Genomic DNA, 26,507 nt, shown 5'->3' on the forward strand with positions numbered 1-26,507 from the left:
GGTGAAGCGAAATTCGCGCACTCGGGCGTCGTAGCACGACTCCTCACATGCTAGCAATAAAAAAATGTCTCTCACAAAAGTTCGTCCTGCGAGTTTATCCGGGAGAAAAAGAACGTTGCAGAATAGCAATCTGGCAACACTGCAACCACATGTAGGGTAACTACCTCTGTCAGCACGTATTAGCCGTATTAGCCGTGCTGTTTAGTTGGTGCAGTGGATAGAGTTCTGGGTTAGCATGCAGGAGGTCGAGGGTTCGATCCCTGGTTGTGGCGCTTTTTTTATTTGCTAATTTCCAGCGGACATTACATACTTTAATACAGTAAAACACCGTTTCTGAGGTCACATGTATCCTACATTTACAAAATTTAGTAACGCTGAACACGTTGTAACGCATCTAGTAGATGAAGTGGTGCGAATAAATTCCCGCCTACGAAATGGAAAGGGCATCTTTCAAAGCTGACCAATGAAAACGAATGTTCGTCCGTTTCTAGGATCGTAGAATGTACGTGAAAATGGTTTCTAGAGGACCCGCTACAATCGCTGTTGACGATTAAGATGCCAGATACCATACCACCTGGACTACATTTACAAAATAAAAAACACGCGGCTCAATCCCTAGACCACCTACATGCTAACCCTGAACTCTATCCACTGCACCGACTGTACAGCACGATTAATGTGTGATGACAGAGGTAGTTACCCTACATGTGGTTACACTGTTGCCAGATTGTCACTCTTCAACGACCTTTTTCTCCCGGATATACTCGCAGGAGGAAATTTTGTGAGAGACATTTTTTTATTGCTGGCATGTGAGGAGTCGCGCTGCGACGCCCAAGTGCGCGAATTTCGCTTCATCCTGTATTTATCCATGTGTACAGATGAAAAGTTATTTGTTGCCTAATGGCAACAATATGCAGTAGAGGGTTAACGGAATATTGGTTTATGTAGGTCTCTCTTCTACAATTTACAACATTGGTATCTCCCGTAATGATCTAAATGACCCCGTTGCATAATGTTTCGCAGCAATCAGTAATTACTGCATTGGAGATAGAGGTGAGTTTCTTTGAGTATTGTACTCCCTTTTATCTCTTCAAGTACTTTTCTCACGACAGACTTCGATAACCTATATCACTTCAAAAACTGCTGTTCTGTGAGGTCAAGCATATCATTACTTCTGCGTAAAACATTTTCTCTGAGCGTTGTGAAAGTATTCTAAATAGAACAACTGAACACGAAACGCAAGAATGGAAATAACGAAACCCGGACAGAAGATAGCAAGAAACATTTCAACGAGAAAGTGAGCAGATTTTGGGAAAACAAAAAAGCAAACACATCAACTAAATAAATTCATCGTGCTTCTCGGTTCTTCGCCACTGTTCGGGCAAAAGGTCACATCCCCACAATGCTCTTCCTATCCATTATTTTCCTTAAGACTGGTCACGCCTCCCAGCCACATATGGATATGCAGTCCATCAGAACAATTTTCGTTGTGTTCAACTTCGTATGTATGTATGTTTAGTCCTCAGCCCGAAAGCTTGTTGGATCCTCAACAGCTCCGCCATCAGCTGTCATAGATGGCCTAGGCATCACTGAAGAGGCGTACTAGGGAATAGTGTCGTGCAAAACACGCTCTATGCTCGGTTCATATTTGGCGAGTATGGCTATGACCAAGCCTCGCTTCTCACAAGCGAGGCGAGCTATGTTCGTTCGAACTTGCCCCTTCATACTCGCTCGTTCACGTACAGTCCCCGGCCAAATTAATAGAATCAGTAAGATTTTCTTTAAGTCATGGAATCTGAAGCGATTTAAAACTGGTTTGAAGGCTTGGTATATGCAAGAAAAGAAGCTACATTCAATAGTTAGATATTTACAGTTGGTACAATTGCATTAGAGTTACTCAATTGTCACTACCGCGTTCGATGTGCAACTGTCTACTGCTGGGTAGCATTTGGCGCCAAACTGGTTTATTGCAACTAGCGGTTTTTCATTGTTTGTTTGACACTATAATTCAAAGGTAAGCCATAATACTATTTGCACTTCATTTTCTAAACTGTGTTTGGTGATTTTACAATGCAATTCACATAGAAATGAAGTATTGTTTGGAAATGAAGGAGTTCTTTTAATTTTTTGCAGGTTAGGATGTCTGGTGACATAACACCTCGGAAAAGGGCACAGATAAAGGTCCTAATTGAGACAGGAATGTATTCTCAGCGTGAAATTAGCAATAAAGTAGGTGTGTCTCAGCCTACAGTGAACCGTATCAATAAAAAACTAGCTTTTGGTGAAGATCTGAGTGTAAAAAGGAAACGGCATTGTGGCAGAAAACCTCTTTTTACAGAGCGTGGTGAACGATGCCTTACCAAAATTTGTAAACAAAACCGTTATTCAACAGTAAAAATGTTAAAAACTGAACTGGAAGCAAACGGAGTCCAAGTTTCTGAACGAACAACACGCCGAAAGCTGAAAGATTTAGACCTCAAAGCGCACAGACCTTGCAAAAAACCAAGGCTCACGCCTGTTATGATGGCTAAGCGATTAAAGTGGGCCAAGGAACACAGAGATCATGATATTAACTATTGGAAGTCGGTAAGTGCTCATCTACAATGTTTATGGTGGTTATTAGAGAGATTTTGGAGGTTATGTAAGGAATTGATGTTATCCTTTATTAAATTTCAGGTTTGCTTCAGTGATGAGTCAACCTTTGAAATTCTTAAGCAGAAGTCCCAGTTTGTTCGTCGTAGATCAGGCGAAAAATATCACCCAGATTGTGTTTCCCGGACGGTGAAGCATCCTGATAAAGTTATGGTCTGGTCAGTAATCAGTGGTGAAGGAACAGGACGTCTCCATATAGTGGAAGGTACCATGCGTCAGGACCAGTACAAGGAAATTCTGCGTACAGAACTACTGCCTCAGATACAGGAATGGTTTCCCAATGGGGAAAAGATGACTTTTATGCAAGATGGAGCACCCTGCCACACAGCTAAGTCAGTCATAGACTTTCTGCGCCATCACAGCATACCGTTATTGCCATGGCCGGGAAATTCCCCCGACATGAACCCAATTGAAAATGTGTGGGAATTGGTAAAGCGAGAGATAGCAAAAGAAACTATAACTACAAAGAGGAGACTCATAGAAAAGCTCAATGAGGTTTGGTACCATAACCCTCGCATACAGGAAACTGTCCAGAGCTGCATCGAAAGCATGCCCAGGCGGGTAAAGGCTCTGATAGATGCAAAGGGTGGTAGCACAAAATATTGAAACTGCACAGGCATAAGGACATTTGCTATAATTTCTAAGGAATTTCCTAACTAGTCATGTAAATTTGTTTTAAAGGGTTAAGAAACAGAAGTTCACTCATTTACTGGAATAAATGTAATAATCTATTGCAATTAGCAATTAAAGAAAATTTTGTAAAAAAATTGTGTTGATTCTATTAATTTGGCCGGGGTATGTACTGTCTCAGGCACACGTAGGAGTGCTAGCTTCCACTCGTTCTTGTTTAGCCGTACTCTGTTGTTTGTCTCGCGCACCTTTTTCTATGGAAACATTCGCTTTTGCCTCAATGGTGGACTTATTACTGGGCATGTAATTGTCAATAGTTAAACTCATATTTTTAGACTGTGATTCTACAATATACTGGAAAATAATGTAGTAAATATCGCTCCTGTCGGAGAAATGGTTAATGAATTTCATGTGCTGCCTCGTGTATTCCTGCTGCTTAAACACAGACTGTAACATCGTATAGAGACTATTCCACGTAGTCATTACTTCTTGCTGTACCGTTGTTTGAAGCTGGGCAGCAAGACTGCTTCTTTCAGGTACCTCACTACTGCCTTTGCGGCGTTTATTGTGTTTGATACTGGAGAATCTTCCACAAGAAATCTCGTTTCATCCAATACGTGCGCAAATGCTGTATTTATGCAGAGAGCAGCACAAGGCAGACGTCTATGTTCTTTGAAATCTGTCATTATGTTTGAACCCTGATCTGTTACAAAAAACATGTCTTCATAATCACACTGAGAAATGTTTAACTCGGACGTTCTTTCGTGAAATTCCTCAATTATAAATGCACTTGTTTTCTTTGTATTTGGAAATTTTGTAGTAAAAAGCACATTACTGATCAGCTTCCACTCTCTGTCTATATGCTGCCTAGTCAGCGTCAGATAATGCGTTTGGTTGTGTTGGTCAGTCCACATATCAACAGTAGCCGAGCAACATTTGTCGTGCATAGCAGAAATAATCAGCGGCATTTTTTCGCTTCGTATTTCATCTTCCTTTGCTTGGACGTTTCTACTGATGGAGGAAGGATGCGGTAACACATCGACAATATCTACTTTTCCAAAATTATCATCGATTTTAATCAGTTCTTGCCCTAATTTTTAAAGCTTTCTCCGGCAACAGTGTTAAACGGTCGGAAATATTTGGCACACATGAAATCACACGCGTTAGTTATGGTCTGCTTTGTAATGCCGGGCAATACTTGGTGAGAAAGGCCAGCATTAAATTTGCAAACGTGTTCCTTTAAATGAGTTGTACCGGGTTTATATGTTAACAGTGCATTGCACATTTCACAGGAAACATACCATGTCTGCTTACTATCTACAGTGACCACAAGCAGAAACTTCTTCCAAACATCAGAACTGAGCCCATCTCTCTTGATTCACTGCTTTGAATTTTAGTCATAACGCTGTCCGTCGATTCACGTGGCATGGTGAACTTCAGCTCAAAACAAAAGGGTAACTCAACCATTCGTTCGCCCTTTTATAGCTCCAAATTCGCGGGGTTTGCTATATGTAAACGAGGGATTCCGTGTAACTGGAAAAAACACATTGCTTGCAACGTCAGTAAAGCAAGCAAGGCCATCCTCCCTAGTCAGCAAGCTTCGCTCCGAACATGACCTGTCGAACGAATTCGAGCAAACTCGGGCATTTTAGTTTACACGCTCCACTCATGCGTGATACTGGTTGCATATGCGGCCAGGCACATGATGTTCTGTCTTGGTTGCCTGTCTCATGTTCGAACAATGCACGACACTACTAGGGAAATGGGGAATGAGGTAGTTTCCCGTTGCTTTCCTCACCGAGCCAGAAGTTGCTATTACATATCAGTCTGCCAAGCCCACTGAAATGCATGCACCAACCGACCCTATGAACAGTATTTTCACACCATTCATAGCAGGGACTGGCTGCAGAAGGAATGGCATTCATTTTGTCAAAGCCAAGGATAAGGCTGAGACAGATCAATGAAAGTAACAAGATTGCTCTAGCCCATACCAGAAGACATAGTGCACTGTAAACACCAGGTCCCGCCAGCAGAGGCATGAATTTCGTATACTAAAGGGTAAGGTAAGGTAAGGGTTATTCTGCCCGAAGGCAGGTCCGAACCTCCGCAGAGGTGTTCCTGAGCCGGAGTTTACGTGCGGTAGGGTGGCCAGTTCCTTTCCGCTCCTCCATTCCCTTACCCCCCACCAACAGCGCGTGGCAACCCATCCAACTCCTGACCACGCCCAATGTTGCTTAACTTCGGAGATCTCACTGGATCCGGTGTTTCAACACGGCTACGGCCGTTGGCTGTAAAGTGTAAAGGAAAATGAAATTTAAGTACATTACACTGTAGGAGTGCGTAAATAAGTCATGCAAACATACATTCCTGGAATGTGGTACGGTAAGATTCATTTTCCTTTACACGTAAGCATAGGAAAATGAACACAACGAATATTGTTCTAAATATCCATATGTGGCTGAGTGGCGTGACCAGTCGTAAGGAATATAATGGATAGGAAGAGCATTGGGAGGTATGACCTTTTGCCCGAACAGCGACGAATTGTTGGTTGTATTTAATATTGTTAAAACACCCAGTTGACATATTTAAACATAGAAGCCTTCCCAGTAAGGCGATCTTCTCCTCCCGAGAGCCATGCCAATTTGGTAATTGCTCACCCCCTTTCCCTGGCGCATAAACGGTAAACACCCTGACAACCCTCCGCCCCACTTAAACATTAGCATAGTGCATGGATATAAGGCAATTAGTTAGGGCTAGCGGCGGTAACGAAGAGTGGCTGGATATAGTCCTGAAAATTAGATTAAACTGGCGGAAGAAACTACACTAAAGTTGCTTTTACTGAAAACTGTGAACATGGAAGACTTTCGTTTGAGACTGCCTTATGAGTAACTTACTTCTACTGCGTGGAACGATCAGTGTAGCCGTTGAATTGCATTCGGGAGGTGGTGGGTTCGTACACCACTGTCGACAGCCCTAAATATGGTTTTCCCTGCTTTCTAATTTTCAAACCAGGCAAATACTGGAGCTGTACCTTAATTAATAGCACGGCTATTTCCTTTCAAGCTCTACCGGTTCCATCGTCGCCATAAAACTTGCGTGAGTTGGTGGAACGTGAAACGAACAGATTTAAAATTCATGTACGGTTCATCTCTCTCTCACACACACACACACACACACACATAGGCCTAAAGCACGTGGTTCTACTCAGCAAGATGCCTCCCTCAGAACATAGGAATAGGAAAGTGCTTTTTGGTTGACAAAGTAGTGAAGTTATTTCGGCACCCACATCGAATGTTCTAGATTGCAGAATCAGATTGCTGTTCAGTTAAACTATTTCAAACTAAGCTCGATAGCTGCAGTCGCTTAAGTGCGGCCTGTATCCAGTATTCGGGAGATAGTAGGTTCGAATCCCACTGTCGGCAGCCCTGAAAATGATTTTCCGTGGTTTCCCATTTTCACACCAGGCAAATGCTGGGGCTGTACCTTAATTAACGCCACGGCCGCTTCCTTCCAAGTCCTAGCCCTTTCCTGTCCCATCGTCGCCGTAGGACCTATCTGTGTCGGTGCGACGTAAAACAACTAGCAAAAAAAAAAAACTATTTCAAAGCGAGAGGCTGATTTCAACAGTTTTAATATACCAGGCGGTATACAGAATTCTCGTATATGTAAAATGTAAGAACTTCTCTCTTCCAAAATGTAAATTGTATATGGAGAAAACCATTATATATATATATGGAAATCGCCTATAGGATTGTGTGTGAGAATTAATGAATGGAATACTACTAGAGTGAAAAGGAAGAATCGAGAACACAAGAATGAATGAGTGAATAAAAAGGATTGGAACTGATCTATGGATCCATGATTAGTCAACAGGATAACTGAAGGGTATGAATTAGCAGTGATAAATAGAGTATATAGCAGTTTCTGTGCGATCTAATAAAGAAATTGTGACATCGAAATGGCACGCAGACATCCTAAGTGTTACCTTTGCCGTTATTATTATTATTATTATTATTATTATTATTATTATTATTATTATTATTATTATTATTATAGTGCTTTATCCATTCCGGATGTTGGCTATCGTTGAGGTGATTTCAGCCGCTTGCGTGTTATGTTATACTGTATATTTGGTACCAATCTCTCAGGTACCTTAACTAGGGAAATCCGTCGGCGTTCTCGACCTATTTTGTCTTGAATGGCGAACCGGAGTATTTGACACTTCATTTCCCACTATGTGCCCAAAGTATTCCATTTTTCTGCCGGGCTGAGTTGAGTGCTGGCGGTCTGAGCTGAAGTTGGCCTATTTGATCCCGGCTCAGTCAGCTGTTATTTAAAAGTGTTCTCCTTCTTATGTCGTAGATTTTCTGACACGGAAATTCCTGTACCCCGAGGTTTCCAAAAACCTTAAAAATAGTAATGCCTGATAACTGTTATTTCAGGAAAAGTCTAGCTCCAGAACTTACAGACGAACACTGAACAAATCATGCAACACACAGACATTCAGAGTACCGTTAGAAAATGCAGGTTAGAATTTTCACTGACACTTCAAAAGAATGAATCATGACAGGTTCACGGTACAATCAATCGAACAGACGCTATGGAAAGGATCTGCGATATCGATAACGACTTTAAATTGGTTAGAATCACACAAGAAGACATCCAGAACAATGACAAGTCAGTTGAGATGACAAACGGAAGAAAATCGAAGAACGAAATAGAGAAGCCTAGAGCAAAACAACGAAAGAAATATATGCACAAAACAAGGCGGACAAATGCCCCTAAATACTTTGCGTTGTCGTAAATGGGCTTATTCGCAAGTACTGAATAATACAACTTTCTTCAGTTTGTCCCAGGTATTTGTACGGTCGCTGGAGCCACCTAGGATCATTTTTGCTTTTGGCCTGGGGTTTAAGACCGGATACCCTTCCTGACGCCACGCGATTCTTGTGACGAAAACCTCAACCCAGGGCCGATCGGGATTCGAATCCCAGCCTTCCGCGTGAGGAGCCAATGAGCTAATCATGCCTCCTGCAACTAATAAATAAATAAATAAATAAATAAATAAATAAATAAATAAACATAATAATAATAATAGTAATGATAATATCCTACTTGTACTTTTAACGTTCTGTGATCGCGAGATCAATCGTCTCCTGGCCGATCAGGTTTGTGAAATTATCTCCTCAGTCTACAACCTTCCTTTACCATGAATTTTTTATCATTTTTAAGACTTGCCATAAACAAGTAATTATATAGTTCATCCCTTGATATCCTTAAACGAAACCTCTAAACTTGCCACGTTCTCATATAAAAAGAGAGAGTGAAAATAATGTTTTATTTTGTGTGCTTCTGTGTTACTAGTGTCGCATGTTAGTGTTCCTTTTAGAAAAATCATCGGTGTAACACGAGTGTATATTATTTACTCATTCTAGGAAGGAAGAAAGAAAGATTAGTGCTTAGAAAATAATAGAGTCATTAAATTGTTTCAGATCGTTGAACTGTTATTCGTCTTAGCGTGCTATTTTAAAAATAAAATTGATGGTCGGGATGGTTCTCTCAAGTATTCTTTGAAGCTGTGACAAAATTCTCCTCCTCCTCTTTCTTACCCTACTTCTTCTTCGCAAGCTGAAGGACTGTCATTAAAAAGTCTTTGATGAGAGCAGACGGCGGGAGAAGACTGTGGAAGGGGTGAAGGAAGCGAGAACGTTCTGTAAATGTGGCGAGAAAACTGCTTCAGTAACGAACGCTTCTCGGCGTGAGATGTAACGTGCCGGTTGCACATAAAACAGGCTCTGATTTTATTCATCATCATATGTACTGTAAATAACAGTCACAGATGACGAGAACTAAGAGAGCAGGTTCGTTCCTTTCACAAACATGTGTTCCTCTTTGCCGATACATTGAATTTGTTATCGACTTCGTAAACCAGGCCTTTCTAGGACGCTGGCCACTACGTGAGGATTACGGCAAGTATGGCAGTGACGTACTTTGTCCTAGGTCAGTGTGCTTCACGCATAGAATGTTTCTCTGTAATTTGGGATACTCATAAATGTGTGTAAAATTAAGAACAATGTGTTCGTTCATGTGTAAATAGATTTCACATAATAGGATTGCCGAGAAACTTCAATAACACAGTAGTAATCCTTATTGCATAAATGATTCATCCCCAAATTAATCATGAATGAGTATAAATAATAGATATTTTCATATTCTTGTGGAGTAAGAACTTGTCAAAAGGATGCATGTTTAATTACTGAAAGAAAATTTATCAAATCATTGACATAAATATTTTAAAGTACATTTACAAGAAAATATTTTACGTTTCATAATGTTACTAATAATAATAATAATAATCTTAACGACAACGATATTATTGGATTTACGTCCCACTAAGTATATTTCCTTGTGGTTTTGGGAGACGCCGAGGTACAGGAATTTTGTCCCGCAGGAGTTATTTTACGTGTCACAGTAAATCTACCGACAAGAGGCTGACCTGGCTGGTCACCTAGTGACACTATATAACTCGAGCGTGCGTTGAAGAACATTTGGTCACTTGCAATATTTGGTACGCCATGTAGCTGTAACTTCTGCCCAAGGTATCCTAAGTTTACCAGAATGGTACCGTTATGTCAGGCGTAAGATTCTCTACCTAGTAATACACACACGACGCTTTGGAATTTACATTCACAAGTCGTTATGAATCATAATATGAAATTTTCACATTTTCAAACCCCTCGTAAGTTAGTCCCCAAGGATTGTAGACAGTCATCGTGATTCCACTTTCTGGGGCTTAGGGAGAGCTTTTTAACAGTATCCTACGTGAGGGGTCGGAATCACCTGGTAAAAATGGAGCTTCAAATTTTGGAGCCCTCTTTTGCCATTTTATGCTTTTGAGATTCAGACAATTTTATTATGAAACATGAGGCCTGAATTGCTCTATATTTAGGCATCTTAACCACGTCCGTATATCTTTTGGTTTCGGGGTTATTATTCGCAAACTAGATCACTCACATCAAAATCGTCACCCTCGTCCCGCGTAGCGATTTTCACGGTACCTCAGCCATTCAAATCGGATCTTTAGATTCAAAGCCATTAGCCCAAACTTAAACGCATGATTTCGTTAGGCTAAGGTTCGAATTTACTTAGCGTGTACTGAGAAAATGTCTCCATGGTTTTGGGTCACGTAGTTATTAGGTTGCATTCGGGAGATAGTGGGTTTGATCCCCACTCTCAGCAGCCCTGAAACTTTCCCGTGGTTTCGCATTTTCACAACGGTAAATGCTGGATTTACCTTCAATCAATCAATCAATCAATCAATCAATCAATCAATCAATCAATCAATCAATCAATCAATCAATCAATCAATCAATCAATCAATCAATCAATCACCAGTGATCTTCATTTACGGCAGTCGCCCAGGCGGCAGATTCCCTATCAGTTGTTCACGTAGGCTTTTCTTAAGTAATTTATTGAACATTCCTCTTGATAAATTATTCCAATTTCTGACTCCTGTTCCTGTAGACGGAAATTTTCCCCAATTTGTCTTCCTGAATTCCAACTTTATCTTCATATTGTGATCTTTCCTACCTTTAAAAACACCACTCAACCTTATCCGCCTACTAATGTCATTTAGCGGCATCTCTCGACTGACATCTCGGAAACTAAAGTATCTTGTACTTATTCTTGGTTGGGTTATGTATTTATCTGTTTTTTTTTTTAGATTCATTTATCAAATCAATTAATTAAAGATTTTTAAATGTTACATCTTCAAATAAATAATGTAATTTCGGTACGGGCTGGATTGTCTTTTTCATGCTGTTTACATTTTACTTGTTAACTATTGTCATTTAAATGTTAGACATACCTAAGAAGTGATACAAACTAGTTTCACAGAGTATTCTAGACAAAGAAATTACCGAGCTCGATAGCTGCAGTCGCTTAAGTGCGGCCAGTATCCAGTAGTCGAGAGATAGTGGGTTCGAGCCCCACTGTCGGCAGCCCTGAAGATGGTTTTCCGTGGTTTCCCATTTTCACACCAGGCAAATGCCGGGGCTGTACCTTAATTAAGGCCACGGCCGCTTCCTTCCACTTCCTAGGCCTTTCCTATCCCATCGTCGTCATAAGACATATCTGTGTCGGTGCGACGTAAAGCAAATAGCAAAAAAAAAAAAAAAATGAAATTAGTGTACTGTGTTCAGATTTCTCGCTGTTGAGGTTTTAGAGTCTGTAATGTGTTCCGAAATTCCTATTGCACTGATTTTGAAGGTTGGTGATCATGGTCTTATGGTTGCTGATGTATTTATGGCAAACTGTCGCAAACTGAGAACTGTGACTCGGGCTAACTCATGGCTTGTGAGGGCACTAAAATCACAGAATGAGGTGGGTGAATCAGTGGACCTTTTTCACTCACCCCCGTCTAAAATCAGACGTGCCCTAATGACCTCATGAATGTAAGGCCCTATCTGTAAAATATGTACTCGTAAATATGTAAATGTTACTAATAATGTCAATTATTTAAGAAGATATAGTTTTATTTATTTATTTATTTATTTATTTATTTATTTATTTATTTATTTATTTATTTATTTATTTATTTATTTATTTAAGGTGTTGTAAATAAGCATATATAAAGGTCTCTAGATTTAGTTTTGACTTGGTTATTATTTTAGGAAATTAGTGTTATTTATTTAAGGTGTATTTGTTGTGTATTATGTTTTATTGAATCATCTTGAATTGGGAAAATAACCTGTTGATGATAAATCTATCTATCTATCTATCTATCTATCTAACTCCATACAGTATAACATCATCCGCGAAAGTTCTTTGTCTCGTATTCGAGTTCTTTACTCAACAAAGGTCCAATAATACTGCTTCGTGGAAACTAACTTAATCAAGACTACGGTCACTTCTTTCCCATTTCAAACCTTTCCCATCCCATCGTCGTAAGACCTATCTCGATGCGACGTAAAGCAAATATAAAAATATGTGTAGCCTAATTTTATAGACGCTCTCACGTGAAAAAGTAGACTAAACAATTCGATATTAACCATTACTTTTCATGCTTGAAATAAGCACTAAACATCAGGTTAATGTTTAGTAAATGCAGGAAGATGATTTAAAAAAATTAAAACATATGCAGGAAGGTGAAGGGAGAAAAAACACTCTCCTTCCCCTTCCTCCTTACATCTAATATATAAGCAAAGAACTGAACACTGTAGAGCCAACCTACAATGTTAAGAAAGTAATTTATTTCTTCATGTTGCAGCGAGGGAAGTACTTCATAACGTGAGTGTACCTGTGTCTTCTCGCCATGTAATTAGAGTAACGTCAAATTGATGTCGTTTGGCACGCCGGTTGGCAGGCAGGTGGCATGCTGGTTCCGTATGGTTGGGAGTCTCCCTAGCCCGGCAGATGAGGCGGAAGATGCGGAACGGATCAAAAGGGCGGAGCGCTCGACGCTCAAAGAGTCGCGCCTTGGCGTCTCTACTCGTGCTAGAGCGCGTCTTAACGTGCTCTGATTTGTTGCATGGAGCAGCGCATTTGTCAAGGGTCACAACGAAAACACCGAGAGGCAAACATTAATTTTCTTCTGACTGTGCAGACAATATTTATTTGAGTCGTCTGCAGGTCAAATGTTCTTCGTGTTTTATAATTTTTTGTGTGTATGTGCCTCTGGTTTGAGGCTTGGCAGCGCTGAACAGCTTCACCCGTCGTTGATCTTAGAGCATTATACAAACTGATGCGATAACTCAGAATTTTGAGGGCAATATACACAATAATTGCGCTGTTCTAATACGTTCGTATCCAAGCTCAGTCACAACAATTCTGAGCGTTCATTACCTTCAGGAATTCCACTTTCAACCTATCATAATGCCTTCATTTTTAGTATAGGGATCGTTATCAATTCTTAGCTTCAAATTACAAACCCGGTAGTGAAACAGAATTTTCGAATAATAATAATAATAATAATAATAATAATAATAATAATAATAATAATAATAATAATAATAATAATAATGGAGTTTCCGTGGCTCAGGCGACAGCGCGTCTGCCTTTCACCGCTGGATACCGTGGTTCAAATCCCGGTCACTCCATGTGAGATTTGTGCTGGACAAAGCGGAGGCGAGGCAGGTTTTTCTCTGGCTACTCCAGTTTTCCCTGTCATCTTTCATTCCAGCAACACTCCCCATTCTCATTCCATAGCATCTATCAGTCATTAATAAATCGCTTTGGGAGTGGCGACCCCATCGTACTAATAGCCTGTATATAATTCATTCATTCCATATCTGACCCGGTCACTGACTGGAAAACAGGTTGTAGGTTTTCAATTTTCAATAATAATAATAATAATAATAATAATAATAATAATAATAATAATAATAATAATAATAATAATAATATTCTGATAATGAAAAAAATGAAGTGGTGTATGGCTTCTAGTGCCGGGAGTGTCCGAGGACATGTTCGGCTCGCCAGGTGCAGGTCTTTCGATTTGAATCCTGTAGGCGACCTGCGCGTCGTGATGAGGATGCAATGATGACGAAGATAACACATTCATCCAGCCTCCATGCAAGGGAAGTCAACCAGTTATGGTTAAAATTACCGACCCTGCCGGGAATCGAACCTGGGGCCCCTGTGGCCAAAGGCCAGCACGCTAACCATTTAGCCATGGAGCCGGGCATTCTAATAATAGTAATGAGGGATTGGGACATCAGGCGTTGAAAACAAATATTTGGGAAAGAAAGTTACGGAAGGGAAAAATGACATGTCGTATGGCTTTTTGTGCTGGGATATCCCAGGATGGGTTCGGCTCGCCAGATGCAGGTCTTTCTATTTGACTTCCGTAGGCGACCTGCACGTCGTGATGAGGATGAAATGATGATGAAGACAACACAAACACCCAGCCCCCTTGCCATTGGAATTAACCAATTAAGGTTAAAAACCCGACCCGGCCGGGAATCGAACCTGGGACCCTCTGAAGCGAAGGCCAGTACGCTGACCTTTCAGCCAACGAGTCGGACGCGGAAGGGAAGGATCTGTTCGAGGAAAAATCAAGAACAACAAGAATATTGTCAGAAGATGAACGAGCTAGCGCGATCCAGAGAATTGGCGAATGAGGCAGAAAAATAAAAAAGAACGTAACAAAATGACGAGAGTTAGTTATCATAGCCCATACAAGGCTGAAACGGAAATCAAAATAAAAACAGTCGTTTGACCTCAGCTTTTGCGTGCGACTATTTTGATTTGACGCCGTTTAGGCTCTCTGTATGCCAATATCAACCTTCCATTGTACCAGAGCTATATTGTTGTAAACTCAGATATGTCAGTAGAGATCTTTTACTTGTTGACATGTGGGCTGACTCCCCACTACTCTTTTCTGTCGCTGCGGCTGTGTGAGGAGAAGTGCTGACCTTACCTTTCTAGCCGACATTGCAAAATACTGAATGAATGAGTTGTTTCTTTGCTTGGGAAAATGTGATGTGTTGATTGTTGCTATGAGGGATATGATTCATGCTTTTTAAAACGGAACCTTCGCTCTTCAAAAAAAAAAAAAAAAAAAAAAAAAGAGGAAGATTTTGAAGAGCTGCCATCTTTAAAACTATGCGACCTGTCCGCTTGTAATATTGATGGCTACTGTGAAGCCCTTCAAAAATTCAACATTGGTTTAGAAAACACGAAGAAATGTCACCTCATGTGTACTTTTCTTCACCCTTCGTAAGTCCGAGGCTGTCAGGCTTCCTCTGCTAAATAGAGGCCGACACACGAACACTATCGCACGGAGGGTGGTGAATATTCTATATTAAAATATATGTAGTTCTGGGGAAAATAATGCATCATCTTTCGTTTTACAATCTTTGAAGAACTGATTTCTTCCCTTTTCTTTCAGGTGATGTCTTTAATTTTATCCTTTTTAAATATAGTGTATGGTTTCATTGTATGTGGAGGGTGGTTGGGTGGTTAATACTGTATAGTCACTTAGCTGCTTCTCTCCCATTCGGATGACCGAGATTCGAACTCCGGTGGATTCTGGGTCGAAATTTTCACGAAGGACATCCGTTCGTAAACACCCAGTCAACGTATCCCAGAAATACCTGGGATAAACTGAAGAAAGTAAGTAAAATAAGCTATAGCAATCTCCATTCAGACTTTGAAGGCATACTGAAGAGTTCTACGATTGTAGCCTTGGAATAGAGGGGTTAGGACATGCCTGGGCGCTTTACATCCTGGAATTAACTAGGTAATCACTGAGTATACTCCTGAGCCTCGTGACCATCTAGAAGTCATATTTCTAAACTTTTGGACTTCTTGCTGGGGAATTGAACCCACATTATTTTGGGTGAAGCAAGCATGCCTTTACAGCCCTGGCTAGAAATATAGTCGATTGAAATCGGTTGACACAACAAATGAAGTCTTAAAGGAAGTAGATGCCAGCTCCTAATTGGGCGCTAAAATTACCAATGATGACACAAGCAAGGAAATAAAATATACCACAGCCTAAGCGAGGAAAGCATGCGAGTAAGAAATTGGGAGAAATCACTAGCAGAGAGATTGATATCGCCTACATAATAGAAAGACGTTTTCGAATTCGTGTGTGTGTGTGCGGCCTGTCTTTCAGTATATATAAAACTGGACTAAAAGTGGTGCAGAAAGTAAGGGAACAAAGGCCTTTGGAATTTTTCTTTCCTGACTTTTCCCCCAAGTTAGGAGGAGGGGGGGGGGGAGTGATTGGACTAATCCCAGTTTTACGACCGGTTGTACTTCCTGACTATGTTCACTGGTGGTTGGTAGTGTGATGTGTTGTAGAGCAGGGCCTCTCAAACGCTCAAAATATCATGCGTGCAAACTGAGGCGCAGAGGTCCTGTGCACAGTGCATCGGTCCCAATCGGCTCGGCTCGAACCAGCGCGTCGTCTCGGGGCGACTTCGCTAAGCTCGGCTCAACTCGGCTCGGTTTTGGAGTGCTACGGAGCAAGTAATCATTTCGTGTGGATATTTCTAGCCGAGTGCATCCTTTGTAAGGCAGACCCGCCGATGAAGGTGGGCGGCATCTGCCATGTGTAGGTAACTGCGTGTTTTTGTGGTGGAGGATAGTGTTTTGTGTGGTGTGTGAGTTGCAGGGATGTTGGGGACAGCACAAACACCCAGCCCCCGGGCCATTGGAATTAACCAATAAAGGTTAAAATCCTCGACCCTGCCGGGAATCGAACCCGGGACGCTCTGAACTGAAGGTCAGTACGCTGACCATTTACTCAGCGGGTCGGACTACGGAGCAAGTGAGGAAGAGGGAGACAGGCGTGGGGAAAGAGAGAAACAGCTCTATTGCTCCAAATCGAGGAGTGGGGGTCTGCACTCTGGTCAACCAAGCGAAGTCATATTTTGAACCTTGCACCGCGCAATGCACTATTGTACGCACCCTGAGAGGTGGTGGTGGTGGTGATTATTGTTTTAAGAGGAAGTACAACTAGGCAACCATCCTCTATATGACACTAATCAGAGAGAAAAAATGGAAGGGGTCCGACACTTCGAAAAATGAAGATATCGGCCAAAGAAAGACAAAGGCCACTAAGGGCGTGAAAATGAAAGACTCCCTAGCCCTCGCAAACCTACTAGCGTCGGGGTCGGAAAAGAACAAGAGTTGACCAAGAGAGGTCGGATAGAATAGATGAAAGTGAGGAGCCTGCCACAAGTAAGTGGAAGAAGGGCCGGGACTCAGCTGAGGGCCCCGTGGTCGCCAACCCACGCTCCAAAGTTCAGAGCCCTTGAGGCCCTTTCTAGTCACCTCTTACGACAAGCAGGGGAGTGGCTCAGATGGCACAGCCCAGGATCTTCTGTTCCAGCTCAGTCTGATGGTATTTGACATTTCTCAAATGCTCCAGCGTTGTGTCTGCAGTTTATCGTCGCGTAAAAGTACTTCTGCGACCGGGTGAGTGGCTACGTGGTTTGGGTCACATAACTGACAACTTGCACTCAGGAGATAGTGGGTTCGAACCCCACTGTCGGCAGCCCTTCATATGATTTTCCGTGGTTTCCCTTTTTCATACCTGGCAGATGCTGGGGCTGTAACTTGACTGAGGCTACGGCCACTTTCTTCCCGTTCCTAACACTTTCCTATCCCATCGTCAACATAAGACGAATCTGTGTCGGTGCTACGTAAAGAGTACAAAAGAAAATCTTCCTTCTTCTTCTTCTTAATCTGTTTACCCTCCAGGGTAGGTTTTTCCCTCGGACTCAGCGAGGGGTCCCACCTCTACCGCCTCAAGGGCAGTGTTCTGGAGCTTCAGACTCGGGGGCGGACAGGCGGCCTCACCTGCTATGCTGAACGGGGGCTTTGTGGAGGGATGGGAAGATCGGAAGGGTTATACAAGGAAGTGGGAAGGAAGCGGCCGTGGCCTTAAGTTAGGTACCATCCCGGCATTTGCCTGGAGGAGAAGTGGGAAACCACGGAAAACCACTTCGAGGATGGCTGAGGTGGGAATCGAACCTACCTCTATCTCAGTTGACCTCCCGAGGCTGAGTGGACCCCGTTCCAGCCCTCGTACCACTTTTCAAATTTCGTGGCAGAGCCGGGAATCGAACCGAGGCCTCCGGGTGTGGCAGCTAATCACACTAACCACTACACCACAGAAGCGGACAGAAAAGTCATCCGCGGGACAAAATTCCGGCACACCGAGTGAGTTGGCTGAGTGATTCGGGTCTTGTGGTCTGGCAATCAAGAAAAGGTAGATTCTGACCCCACCGTCGCGTCGGCAGCCCTGGAGATGATTATCTGTGGATTCGCATTTTCACACTTTTCTTAAATAAGACCACTGCCGCTATCTTCCCGATCCTAGACTTTTCTCATTATTGTGTCACTGAAAATCTTTGATGTATTAGTCCGACGTTAAACTACTAGCAAAAATTCCGGCACCTTGATCGGTTCCTCCGAAACCGTACAAGTAGTTAGAGGGATGTAAAAACAATAACACTGGAGGGCGGCAATGAAACAGTCTATGGGCCCCATGACCCATACAAAAACAACAGTGGGTATATTTATAATTTAGGTCACATTTCAAAATAATGGGCGCAGTAAATAGTTGGGCGCAAATGGTGACACACGATTATAGAGGACACGGGCCGTTTGTCGTGTCGCGGGAACTGGGTGATGGATGTGTGTTTTTCCACACTGTAGTGTTTACCTCGTCACAGAGCGAGGCTTGGCAATTTATTAGAGTTTCCTCAACTCACCACGACTATGGTGTCGCTTCAGGATGCTTATAGCGTCTCCTGTAAAATTACCAGGTCGGGCTGTCAGGACAAAGTGCTTCCTACACTGGCTTGAGTTGGATTCTCCAATAGGTTAGATAGTCTTTACAATTTACTTTACCTCGCGCCGACACAGACAGGTATTATAACGACGATGGAATAGGAAAGAGGTAGAAGTGGGAAGAAAGCGACCGTGGCATTAATTAGGGTACAGTTCGGGTTTTGTTTGGTGTGAAAATGGGAAACCACGGAGAACCATCTTCAGTACTGCCGACAATGGGATTCGAACCTACTATCTCCCGAATGCAAGCTCATAGCTAAGTGGCGCGAACCGCACAGCCACTTCCTCGGTGGTTAGATAGTAGTTGAATACTTTCGTAGACAAACGTTATTTTCATGAAGCTGATTCCTTCTGACGACATGAAGTGGAAAGTGATAAGAAGTGTATAATATGTAGTGATAATATAACCAGAGGCCTCGGGATCGATTCCGGAAATTCCATAGGTCCTTTTAATCTCAATAATATTAATAACTTTTCAATCTTCCTTTCTCTACCGTTTTTCTCCACGCCTTGTGGGGTTATAGGTAGACATTATTACTTCTAAATAATAAGCTTATATGTAGAAATAATAATAATAATAATAATAATAATAATAATAATAATAATAATAATAATAATAATGCTATTGGTTTGACGTCCAACCACTTAATATTCTATGGTTTTCGGAGACGCCGAGGTGACGGAATTTTGTCACACAGAAATTATTTTACGTGCCAGTCAGAGGCTTGCACACTGAACGCTGAAAGGCATAACAGTCTATAATGATAATGTATGTATGTATGTATATATGTATGTATGTATGTATGTATGTAAATCTACAGACCCAAAGCTGGCGTGTTTGAGAACCTTCAAATACCACTGGACCGAATCAGGATCGAACCCGCCACCTGTAGGCCAGAAAGCCAACACTCTACCGTCTGAGCTACTCAACCCGGTATTATTATTATTATTATTATTATTATTATTATTATTATTATTATTATTATTATTATTATTATTATTATATTTTTCACCAACTCCTACTGGTGTTAAAATTTTTAGTGGTCCACAACATTAACGGAAACTAGATAGACCTACTGAAATACTATCACGATTCTTTAGTGACAATATTAGTTGGAACGTCTAGGCCGGATTACCTCCATGTTTGGCCCATTTAAACACCAATAATAATAATAATAATAATAATAATAATAATAATAATAATAATAATAATAATAATAATAATAATAATAATAATAATAATAATAATAATAATCGTCATCATCATGGAACTTATATGTTGTGTGTTGGAACATTAGTTTCTTACAGCACACTGTCGGAACAAAACACGTTATTGCCTTGTGTCCTAGAAACACGAGGCAGCAGCACAGTTACTGTGTATATTGGATACTTTCGAGCAGGTGACGGCGTGCTCTTGTCAGGTGATGTGGAGTGTGTCCCTCAGTTAGTCTCTCCCACATTCTTGGCAGTCATAAAATTCGCTTGGTCAACAGTGAGAGGAGGCTAGACACGACCGTGCCGCCGGATAGAAGATACTATCAATGTAACGTGAGCTTGTTACCTCCAACTTATTTGTTATATTAATGGATAATCTGACGGCAGTTTTCAGTCAGGAGAAAATACATTTTTCTTAGACTTTCGTTGTTTCAGTCCTTAACAATATTAGTATTATTAACATGCAGCCTCCGGTGAGGGGTGGTACAGGCCCTACCTACGATTAAATCTAATGTGGAAGACAACACAAATACTCATTCCCAGTCCCAGGGGAAATAATCAAGGTTAAAATCCCCGTCCTGTTTGGAAATCGAATCCAGGACCCCTTGGACCAAGGGCCAGCATGCTAACTGGTTAACCACGGTGCCGGTTGTGGGTTCGGATCCCACTGGTGTCGGTTGGCCAGTTTTGTTCTGTACTTAACATCTCTTCGACACGTACTAAATGTACGTAACACGACCTAATAGGTTGAAAGTCTGTTTCGATTATTGTTATTGGTTTTACGTCCCTCAAACTACTTGTAAGGTTCTCGGAGACGCCGGCGAGCTGGAGGTTTGTGCCACAGAATTTGTTTTACGTGTCGGTAAATCTACCAGCAAGAGGCTGGCGTATACGAGCACTTTGAAATACCACAAGACAGAGCCGGGTTAGAACCCGCTATCTTGGGCTCAGATAGTTAGTGCTCAACTGTCTGAATCACTCAGCCTGCCACCAAAATGTTTAAGACCTCTGTGTTTGTAAAGATAGTATTTTAATTTACTTACATTTACTGTAATAGTTACCGCATTACAAAGGATTGGCGTCTGTAAGGGCATCCATTAGTAAAACTGGACTACCGGTACTATAAGTCTACGTGGAGACACTTGGCACTCGCGATGTCACTAGGATGTCGGAAATGCGGTGGTGGCGGAATAATAATAATAATAATAATAATAATAATAATAATAATAATAATAATATGATCGTGATCACTGTATTTGGAAAGACACAATATTGACGCTTTCACAAGAATTCTGGTTCTGGTCTTTTTTTAAATATGCAGAATGCTTCGAACAATTTTTTTCTACAGTTGGCGTTACGTCACACCGACACAGATAGGTCTTACGGCGACGATGGGATAGGAAAGGGCTAGGTGTGGTAAGGAAGCGGCCGTGGCCTTAATTAAGGTACGACCCCAGCATTTTCCTGGTGTGAAAATGAGGAACGACGGAAAACCATATTCAGGGCTGCCGACAGTGGTTTGAACACGCTATCTCCCGAATTCAAGCTCAAAGTGCGCGCCCCTAACCGCACGGCCAACTCGTTCGATCGAGCAATTTAAGACCAAAATATATAGTTTAGAGATGTCAAGGAAAACACTTGTTAAAACACTTGTTAAAACACTTGTCTCTTTGTATTTTAAATAAATCTCCCTCGTCTTGCTTCCGCACTTCAATTATTTGCCAGTTAATCGGGTTTGATTCTCTTCCTCCTCCCATTGTTTCACTAACATTGTGCACCACATTCAGCTCAAATTGATACTGAAAAAAAAAAATGTCTTCTGTAATGAAGATATCCTTTCGATCAAACAACAAAACTAGAGGATGGCTACAAGACGGAAAAACATGCTCGGTCCATGTACAATAGATGCTTCAGGTGTACACAAATATAGACATGCGAATTAGAAAATTATTTAGGGCATAGAATGTGATTTTTTTAAAAACCAAAAGTATGGTATATATATTACTCATATATATACGAGCAGGAAGTTTTATATATTCCTTGAAAATATAACTGTACTTCTGAACCTCCTACTTATTTAACATTTCATAATCGGACAAATACATGACACAGAGGGAAGTTTTTGTCTCAGTATACCTAATCTTCATGTGTGAAATTGGAAAATAGTAAGCATTCACTTTCATCATTTCAGTCTACGGATGAGTTATCGAAATCATACTAAATGCCCTCCGAGCATTCTACGTTTCCTGTATCTTACCTATTGTTGAATACGCCTCTCCAGTCTGGTTCATTTCTGCTTCTTCAAACCTCTGCCACCTTGATTGTGTACAATATTTTTTCTGTGCTATCGTCAGAGCCAGGGTCCCTGCATGTCGGAACCTAAGCACTACACAAGTGTTTGGGAAACTGAACCTCAAGACTCTTTCTCCTCGGAGGAAAGTAGCCGACCTAAAGCTGCTATACACAGCAGCTAATGGTCTATTTAGATCTCCAGATTTAGGTTCCTTATTCCCCCTCCACGTCCCATCCCGTAGTACTAGAATGAAGACCCTATTCCATATTCCTTACTCCCGGCTTTCTCTCACCTAGGACCTAGGGGGATTTTTTCATTCCCCTTCCCGAAGGGAAGGAGCGGGCCACCTAGAAGGTTACGCCTTCTCTCTGGGGTTTTCTCTCACCCAAAGGTCCCTTTCTATACGTATTCCAGCAATGTTTAATACATTATCTATCAACAAGAACCTAGACATCTTCGTAACGTTTCCTTCCTTCTGTAATGATATAATATAACTTAATTTTCCTTCTTGTTCTTTCCAGTTCTGCTCCTGTATTTACAGTAAATGTATTTTTCTTTGTTAATAGGCCTATCATTGTTTACGTAAATATGTATTATATATGATTGTACAGTTTTATTGCGTATATTTGTGTTTTTTGTAAATATTTATATATCATTTTAGATTCATATGTATTGTACATTGCTCGGATCTTTGTAATTCGGCGTTATGCTGTTGCTGATCCTGAATAAATAAATAAATAAATAAATAAATAAATAAATAAAGAAATAGTCTGAAACCTTTGGTAAGGACTGTATTTAGCAAAATCGTTTCTTTGTCGTGCTATATGAAGAGTCATGGGCAGCGTTTATCTTCTCTTATATTATGAATTTAAGACACTGGCTTGTTCCTTGATCTGGCAGGAGGAAACAAAGAGTTGTCTGTAACAAATACACACTTGACATCACAGGCTCGTGTCAGCACTGTCAAAATAACGGTGGTCTATGCTAAGAATAATTAGGTTGCTTATCGAAAGTAATTGGTACATTTTACATTGCCTTTGCTTTAGGTTACGTTTTCGAGAATGATGGACGAGATACGTGCGTTACTCTGATCTTTGCCTTGGTATAAGAATTTGTTCTTCAGAGCGATTGTTGACGCCATATCTAAAAGATCGCTTGGCTGTTGGAATGGATCCCAGAACATTCTCTTCAGGCATACAACATCGGCAGCTCGGCTTTCTTGTCTTATCAGATGAATTCTTCGGTACTTATTCAAGTTAAACATAACTTGCATCATTCATTCATTTTTGCCAAGCATACTATCATTTATTACCATCATCTTCATCATGATCATCATCATTTGATGTTCCTTAAAGTATCATACGTTAATTTGGAGACTTCGTTAGTTCTCTTAATTTTTAAATTTTCTCTACAAAATACATAGATGGAACTGAAAGTTTGCAATATCTAGGACTAAGAAACAGAATGTAGGTAGTATGATGTGAGAATTACCGTTTCCATTACGTAAGTGATGTAATTTGGGAAGAAATCTGAGGATTGAACGTCAGATAGGGAATACCAAGTAGGAACAGATGTGTGGATCATTTCAAGTACTTACGATGAATATTCTCTCAGGATGGAATTGTAGCAAGTTAAATCGCCGGGATGAGTGGCTCATATCGATCACGGTTCAGTGCGGTGGTACTTGAAAGTGCTGACGTATGCCAGCTTCGGGTTGGCAGATTTCCTGGTGTGTAAAAATCTCGTGCGAGAAAAAATTTCGGCTTTTCGAAATCCCTGATAACCGTAAAAGTAGTAGTAGGGAGTAAAACAACAGCAAAAAGTGACACGGAACGAAGATGTACAAAATTATTTCAGTCTGTTTGTAATCACTGTTTGGCCTGTTCTGTAAGTGCTCCTGTTGAAATTGTTAGGATTTCTACGTATTTCCACAGCTTCCCGTATAAGGAAGGAGTGAGCTTTACTCTCTTTTCAGACAGAGTTTTCTGGTCGGGAGTGAAATATGTGTGGACGCGGAACATCTTCTTGAATAGACGTAAGGAATGAGAATAATTGCTGGTACAAAACAGGTGGGAGCAACAGCATGAGGCACTCGCAATAACTATTCAAGCTCGTTACATTTTTTTTCATCGTAAGATTTCCAGCGGTTCGCCCCAGTGTAACAATTGGATTGCCTCATCTTTTCAAGGCGCTGGCGGCTAGTGCGCCGTTGCGCCTCCTCTGTAGAACAATGCAATGATGGATGAAACTGCACTTATGAACCGACTTGGCTGATGAAATTCATATGAGGCGAACTGAATAGGATACGCTTCCCTAGGAGAATAAAGAATTTGACCATGGACGATGGTTAGACTCATTTTAATGGTTTAAGATCAGAGACATAGAACTAAGCGAAACCACAGAACTAGTTGCAGGTGGAGGATTGTGAAGACTCCTAGGTTATGCTTAGAGACTTGCATACTGAATGCTGAAAGGTTTAACAGTCTATGATGAACACATACTATGCACAGGATGGTGCAGTACTGTACTGTATTTGCGCATTGGTTGAATGTTCACTTGTTCTTTTCCTTTCTTCTGAAACAGCTTCGGGAACGGATTAATGAGAAGCTGAGCACCAACCAGCAGACGGAAGTTATTCTAATTTTGTTACTATTGATGCTTTCACGGCCCGTACTTATATACTTGTATAGAAAATAAGGTGAAATTCTTTACGTTTCGCAGAGAACTGTGCTCTGCGTCATCAGAAGAAAATCTCGATTATCTTAAACAATGACTTTTTGAAATTTAGACGTTATGATAGAAGTGGAAATAAAACGTTCATTCGTCACCAGATGGCTCCCCGGATGTGGCATAACGCTAGCGTTCGATGCGGAAGCTGACCGAACCATCAGAATCAGTCTAAGAGGGTCACATAACATGTGTACGTAACATGACATTGACAGGAGTATGACATTGACACAAGCCTGGAATGAAACATCTGGCGATGAGAAACGTACGAATTTGGAAAACACCGAGACGAAATAACAATAGTGAAGGGACAGGGAAGGGAACAACCTAAGTAAATCCTTAATGGCTGGCAACCAGGTATTACTTAATTGATAGCCAGCGCCCCTGTTGAAATTGTTAGGATTTCTACGTATTTCCACAGCTTCCCGTATAATCCAATTTATTTCTAGATTTCACAGCTCCTGATTTTTCCAAGTGGGGTGGGGCTGGGGTGGGGGTGGGGGTGGGGGAATCTCAAAGAACGTGTCTTTGTCATCAAGCAGAAAATCTAGACAAAGATATAAAAATCGCCCTTAAAATAATCCAATCGTTGTGATGAAATGGATGGTGGTCATTTGAGAGACGTTCTTTTCTCAAGTATTATGCACGCCTTTCTAGAGCATGCATGTAAGTTGTGTGGCAGGAAATTGGTCATTTCCTTCAATACAACTTACATATAATTCAAATTCATACGTAAATTCTATGCCACCATGTATGTATGCCTCACAGCAGAGACTAAGAACTGTAGACATGTTAAAAACTTCTAGTCGGTCGTTCATAATACTGTATAGCCTAAATAAAAGAGCGCAAACAAAATCATTTTTAAACATGGAATGACAGTTTCGTGTAAGCATGAGGGCATTTTCAGGTTCTTCAAATCACATCAAATCCGGTATACTGTATCTTATGTGCAATTACTAGCCTGTATCCTTCCCCCCATTCCCGTAGTCATGTGAGTGTAATTACATATGATAATGATCACCCAGATACTTAAATCAGGAGACTCCCTCCAATTTCTTCTCCCAACACCTACATTCTTGAGATGGCTTTCTGATGTTTGATCTAGATTTTCATATATTTTCTGTTGATGATCATAAAGTGTGGTGTGATAATCAGGATGTGTGTGATGTCTGTTCTAGGTGTGGTTCCAGAACGCTCGGGCCAAATGGAGGAGAATGGTCCTTAAACAGGAAGGTAAAGCGGGATCAGGCGACAAGTGCTCGGGGTCAGATCCTGGAGGCAGCAGTCTGGCAGACTTGGAGGCATATCAGCAGCACGGGCCAGGAGATTACCACCCTCAAGCATTACCACCACACAGCCCACCGTTCATTTTAGGTGGCGGTAGCCCTCCCTTGGAGTGCTCCTAATATCACGAATTGGAGGCCTACCAGCAGTTTGCTTCCTGGCTCGGAAATGTGCGTCCTTGAAACAGAGTGTCTCTTAGCACATTCTGTAGAATCCAAAGCATAGCCGTTCGAGATGATCTCATTCCTGCGCCTAAAATAATTCAAAGAAATTGTATTACAACACTGAATAATAGCATCTGAGTGTGAAGACGAGAGGACCAATATGAAAGACGTGTTGAAGTCTTAGGCTGCTTTGTGAAAATGGTATCATAGCAATCTACTTCTGCACTGACTTGTGC

At 41.3% G+C, this 26,507-nt stretch overlaps 1 protein-coding gene across 1 annotated transcript in view; it reads left to right on the forward strand.

Annotated features, from left to right (window-relative positions):
• Window positions 1–26,229, forward strand: part of ap (apterous) — a 659,168-nt gene extending 632,939 nt beyond the window's left edge. The window contains exon 5 of the mRNA XM_067140597.2: window positions 26,002–26,229. Within this exon, the coding sequence (XP_066996698.1) occupies window positions 26,002–26,229 (228 nt within the window). The remainder of the gene's footprint in view (window positions 1–26,001) is intronic.
• Window positions 26,230–26,507: the final 278 nt, after the last annotated feature.

The sequence above is a fragment of the Anabrus simplex genome, chromosome 1, assembly GCF_040414725.1.
Source record: "Anabrus simplex isolate iqAnaSimp1 chromosome 1, ASM4041472v1, whole genome shotgun sequence".
NCBI classification, from domain to species: Eukaryota; Metazoa; Arthropoda; class Insecta; order Orthoptera; family Tettigoniidae; genus Anabrus; species Anabrus simplex.